General features: G+C 40.9%; 1 protein-coding gene across 1 annotated transcript in view; it reads right to left on the reverse strand.

Annotated features, from left to right (window-relative positions):
* The window catches only part of LOC112261103 (BMP/retinoic acid-inducible neural-specific protein 3-like), a 65,234-nt gene extending 64,499 nt beyond the window's left edge, over positions 1-735 (reverse strand). The window contains exon 1 of the mRNA XM_042328772.1: positions 408-735. Within this exon, the coding sequence (XP_042184706.1) occupies positions 408-685 (278 nt within the window). The 5' untranslated portion in view covers positions 686-735. The remainder of the gene's footprint in view (positions 1-407) is intronic.
* Between the last annotated feature and the right edge of the window lie 5,265 nt (positions 736-6,000).

Raw genomic sequence — 6,000 nt, forward strand, 5'->3', positions numbered from 1 at the left:
GTGTATATATACACTGAGATCATGTGACAGATCATGTGACACTAAGATTGCACACATGTGGACTTTATTTAACTAATTATGTAACTTCTGAAGGTAATGGGTTGCACAAGATCTTATTTAGGGGCTTCATAGCAAAAGGGGTGAATACATATGCACACACCACTTTTCAGTTTTTTTTTTTTAATTTTAAAAATCTTTTCATTTCACCTCACTAATTTGGATTATTTTGTGTATGTCCATTACATGAAATCCAAATAAAAATACATTTAAATTACAGGCTGTAATGAAACAAAATAGGTAAAAGGCCAAGGGTGGTGAATACTTTTTCAAAGCACTGTACACACACACACACACACACACACACACACACACACACACACACACACACCTCGCCTCTAGATTCTCACCTGTAGATCTTATAGCGTGTGGAGAAACCCTGCTGGAAGCGTTCTTTGAACTCTGTGTATTCAGGACAACGGTGGAAAGGTCCCTTCTCGGACAGTAGCCAATCCAGGTGGCCGCCACTCTGGCGTCCAGTGCTGGCAGCAGTGAGTGAGGGGTTCTTACTCTGCTGTCCCTCAGCCAGGGCCAGAACCCAGCCGAGGTGGCCCAGCACTGTCCACTGCCATAGGAGCATCAACAGCAACCATTTAACAGCTGCAGCACTCGGCCAACGCATCACCATCTTCCTGTTTGGCACCCGGGACCAGCATTCTTCTACTAATCCCTCCTGACCTATAAAGGGAAAGAGAGACGACATGTTTTTGGGCTCAATTCAGAGGTCAACTTGAAAGAAAATAAAAACTTGGACACCTTTCTTGACAGTATCACTTGTGTTTATTTAGCTGATGTATCAGCCTCACAGCCTTCGTCAGAGCTTCTCTTAGGGATCAATTTAATCAAACACACATGCAGTAACTTTCTTTTTCAGAGCCAAAAACCTAATACTACAACTGGCTAGACTTCCCTCCCAGGTCGATGCATTCAATCTTGGCCTGTACTAACTACACTGTAAGAGGCTTTCTTCAGCTAGATTTGGAGAGCTATACTCCAAGTATTGGTCTAGACCTGTGAAGGAAGGGAATAACAAAACCTGCTTTAGGCCTCAGTTTAATCAAATACACAATGTGGTATTTTATGTGGTAGCGCTCCCAGGGCCAGATTAAGAAATCATAGGCCCCAGGGATTTGTTGAAGCGGATCTGCAACACCCTTTTAAGACAATTTAAGTTTAGTTAATTTTGGGAGATACTGTACCTGTATGTGCTTGTGATCAAACTTAATCCACAGTTATTTTTTATAAACTACTGACCCTCTGGGGCTTAATTATGCTCTCTGGTGTGTTTTGAACATTGAGAGCGGGCTCCTGTGGTTGGATCCAAAATTATAATAATAAAGAAATGTTATTTTTATTTATGTATTTTTGCCTCATGGACCCAGCCACTGATTTACACTATTGACCAGTCACATTAATTTATTATTCAAGTTTTTTTTATGAATCAGTTACCCAATCAAGGCAGGGCATGCCAGTTACCCACATGGACCATACCATGTATGCACATACCCTACCTCCTCTCCTCCCCCATCTGATGATTAGCAGATCGGCAACAGCAGGCTGTTTACACTTATTGAGAGTGGGCTCTTGAGTCTACCTGTGGTTGGCAGCTATAGTAAAAATATATAATACATATAGTGCATTGGGAAATATTCAGACCCCTTGACTTTTCCACATTTTGTTACTTTACAGCCTTATTCTAAAATTGATTAAAACGTTTTCCCCCCCTCATCAATCTACACACAATAACCCATAATGACAAAGAAAAAAGTTTTTATTCGATTTTTTCAAATGTGTAAAAAAGAAAAACTGAAATATCAATTTACATAAGTATTTTGACCCTTAACTCTGTACTTTGTTGAAGCACCTTTGGCAGTGATTACAGCCTCGAGTATTCTTGGGTATGACGCTACAAGCTTTGCACACACTAGCTTTGCTAGCTTTGCACCTCACTAGCTTTAAGCACCAACTGTCAGAGCAGCTCACAGATTACTGCACCTGTACATAGCCCACCTATAATTTAGCCCAAACAACTACCTCTTTCCCAACTGTATTTATTTTATTTATTTATTTAGCTCCTTTGCACCCCATTATTTTTATTTCTACTTTGCACATTCTTCCATTGCAAAACTACCATTCCAGTGTTTTACTTGCTATATTGTATTTACTTTGCCACCATGGCCTTTTTTGCCTTTACCTCCCTTCTCACCTCATTTGCTCACATTGTATATAGACTTGTTTATACTGTATTATTGACTGTATGTTTGTTTTACTCCATGTGTAACTCTGTGTCGTTGTATCTGTCGATCTGCTTTGCTTTATCTTGGCCAGGTCGCAATTGTAAATGAGAACTTGTTCTCAACTTGCCTACCTGGTTAAATAAAGGTGAAATAAAAAAATAAAAAAATAAAACACCTGTATTTGGGGAGTGTCTCCCATTCTTCTCTGCAGATCCTCTTAAGCTCTGTCAGGTTGGATGAGGAGAATCGCTACACAGCTATTTTCAGGTCTCTCCAGAGATGTTCGATTGGGTTCAAGTCCATGCTCTGGCTGGGCCACTCAAGGACATTCAGACACATGTCCCAAAGCCACTGCTGCAGTGTCTTGGCTGTGTGCATAGGATCGTTGTCTTGTTGGAAGGTGAACAAAAAAACATGTCTATGGCATGATGCTGCCACACCATGCTTCACCGTAGGGATGCTGGCAGGTTTCCTCCAGACATGACGCTTGGCATTCAGGCCAAAGAATTCAATCTTGGTTTCATCAGACCAGATAACCTTGTTTCTCATGGTCTGAGAGTCCTTTAGGTGCCTTTTGGCTAACTCCAATCGGGCTGTCATGTGCCTTTTACTGAGGAGTGGCTTCTGTCTGGCCACTCTACAATAAAAACCTGAATGGTGGAGTGCTACAGAGATGGTTGTCCTTCTGGTTGTCCCATCTCCACAGAGGAACTCTGGACCTCTGTCAAAGTGACCATCGGGTTCTTGGTTACCTCCCTGACCAAGGCCCTTCTCCCCCGATTGCTCAGTTTAGCCGGGAAGCCAGCTCTGGGAAGAGTCTTGGTAGTTCCAAACATCTTCCATTGAAGAATGATGGAGGCCACTGGGTTCTTTGGGACCAGAATTCTTTTGGTACCCTTCCCCAGATCTGTGCCTCGACACAATCCTGTCTCGGAGCTCTACGGACAATTCCTTTAACCTCATGGCTTGGTTTTTGCTCTGACATGCACTGTCAACTGTGGGACCTTATATAGACAGGTGTGTGCCTTTCCAAATCATGTCCAATCAATTGAATTTACCAGTTGGACTCCAATCAAGTTGCAGAAACATCTCCAAGTCGATCAATGGAAACAGGATGCACCTGAGCTCAGTTTCGGGTCTCATGGCAAAGGGTCTGAAAACTTATGTAAATAAGTTTTATATTTTTGTTATTTTTAATACGTTTGCAAACATTTCTAAACACCTCTTTCGTTTTGTCATTATGGGGTATTGTGTGTAGATTGATGAGGGGGGGGGGGATTATTTCATCCAATTTAGGCTGTAACGTAACAACATGTGGAAAGAGTCAAGGGGTCTGAATACTTCCTGAATGCACTGTATATAATATGTACCATGCCATGTGTACGGCACCATGGGATGAGCAGTTTGCTAATGTCAATGTTGTGAACAGAGTGCCCCATGGTTGCGGTAGGGTTATGGTATGGGCAGGCATAAGCTACGGACAACGAACACAATTGCATTTTATCGATGTAAATTTGAATGCACAGAAATACCATGATGAGATCCTGATGCCCATTGTGAGGCCATGCAGTATATCCATATGTTAGGGCCTAATGTGTTTATTTAAATTGAATGATTTCCTCATTTGAACTGTAATTCAGTCAAATTTTTGACATTGTTGCATGTTGTGTTTACATTTTTGTTCAATATAATATATGCATTATGTTCCTTTTGCCCTTTGTTTCCCTCCCCATTCTGCTCAACTGTCCCACTTTAAAATGTATCTGCTTAAAGCTTTCCTCACATAAAATAGATGACAGTTCGGTAACACTTTAAAATAAGTCGCTCTCTAGGTTGGTCTACCTGTGTATTAACTTTGTAATTTCTTAAATCACATTCGTGCATTAACAATGATAGCTTAACAATCAGTTTGTGCAGTAATTGCATATGGTAGCAATGGTCATCCTCCAATACTGTTAAGGAATAATCATAGACTTTTTAAATCTCAAGGAAACTTAAACCATAGAACACCCACCACCGTTCATTCTGCTGTGAAGTGAACACCTTACATCTCACATGTTTCTCACTGTCTTGCAATGTGAAAGATAAATCTGTCTGTAGGATTTTAAAAAGCATGTAGTGTGAACCTATACTTGAAGCACCTGCATTCCAACTGATTAGTTTTTGAAATAATGGATGGAATTCTAAGAGAATACAACATTTATTTGACCTTTATTTAACTAGGCAAGTCAGTTAAGAACAAATTCTTATTTTCAATGACGGCCTAGGAACAGTGTGTTAACTGCCTGTTCAGGGGCAGAACGACAGAATTGTACCTTGTCAGCTCGGGGGTTTGAACTTGCAACCTTCCGGGTTACTAGTCCAACGCTCTAACCACTAGGCTACCCTGCCGCCCCACATAATATACCTTAGGTTGAGAATGAATCACTATGAAATAATAATGAGAACTTTATTTCACCTTTGTGCATCACATTCATTAATAATTAAAACCTAATTTTACCTATCATCTGCCTACCCAGTCATCAAGACAAGGCCCGTCTTAAACAGTATCCCTCACATTTACATTTTAGTCATTTAGTAGACGCTCTTATCCAAAGCGGTTTACAGTTAGTGTATGAGGGGTGCTGTGGGGTAATTTAAGATACTCTTTGAAGAGGTAGGGTTATTGCACACTGCACAGTGCACACTCCACTGGGAAGGAAGACCCATCTGCATCCCAAATGGCACCCTATTCCCTACTTTTGACCAGAGCCCTGTGAGTCTCTTCAAAAGTAGTGCATTATATAGGGAATAGCATGCCACTTGGGGTGGATCCACCGTAAAGATGAGAAGCTGCAGGAAACAGCTGTGGTATCTGCTGCTGCTTCTCCTTTAATTCTGTATCATCCCTCCATTCCTCCCTTTCTTGCCTGTTTCCCTGTATTGCCCATACCCTTTACAGCCAAAACTCCATGTTTCTATTTCGACAGTTGAACTTTGCAGTTGTAAGCAGGATATTAGATTTAAATGACATTTCATATGCTGAATCCAAGTGTAAATTCAACTTTAGCATAAATAAAATATGACTTGCTGTGTCATTTTTCTCACGCGATACGGTTACAAATGAAATCATCTCCTGTATGATGGTAGTCATCTCATGAAGCTACAGTAGAGGGGAAAACGAGCCACAACTGATTCATACAAATTCTAGTGCTGACTTTCCAACCTTGCTTGAAATATGCCTTTCGCATGAGTCTAAGTTCTGAAAGCAACACCTCTTACTGAGATGTCCATACCAGGGTTGCGTATTGTTCTTCCTAATTATAAAAAGAATACAACATCCTAAAAAAAGCCAGTGAGATAATGGAGGAAATACTGAATTTAGCCTTGACATTTAATGTTCTTCTTGCATAAATCAAATACTTTCCTATTTACCCTTTCTACCCAAGAGGAAAACCAAGGAGAAGACATGAATGTCTTGAATTCAGTATGAAGGTACGAGGGCACACAGGTGGAATAGAAAACCATTTTACCGTCTCGCACTTAGAAATAAAATTTCAGACAAGTATGGTCTGGGGAACTGGATTACTTTTGTGCCATTCACATTTGTAGCATTCATCCACGTTTTGCAGGTGGGTAATGTTCACAGTTGGTAACACCCCTGAATAGAACACGCGCACCCACTCACGCACGCATGCACACACACTCAAAAACACACATGGGCCCA

This window comes from Oncorhynchus tshawytscha, linkage group LG10 (assembly GCF_018296145.1).
Source record: "Oncorhynchus tshawytscha isolate Ot180627B linkage group LG10, Otsh_v2.0, whole genome shotgun sequence".
Taxonomy (NCBI): domain Eukaryota; kingdom Metazoa; phylum Chordata; class Actinopteri; order Salmoniformes; family Salmonidae; genus Oncorhynchus; species Oncorhynchus tshawytscha.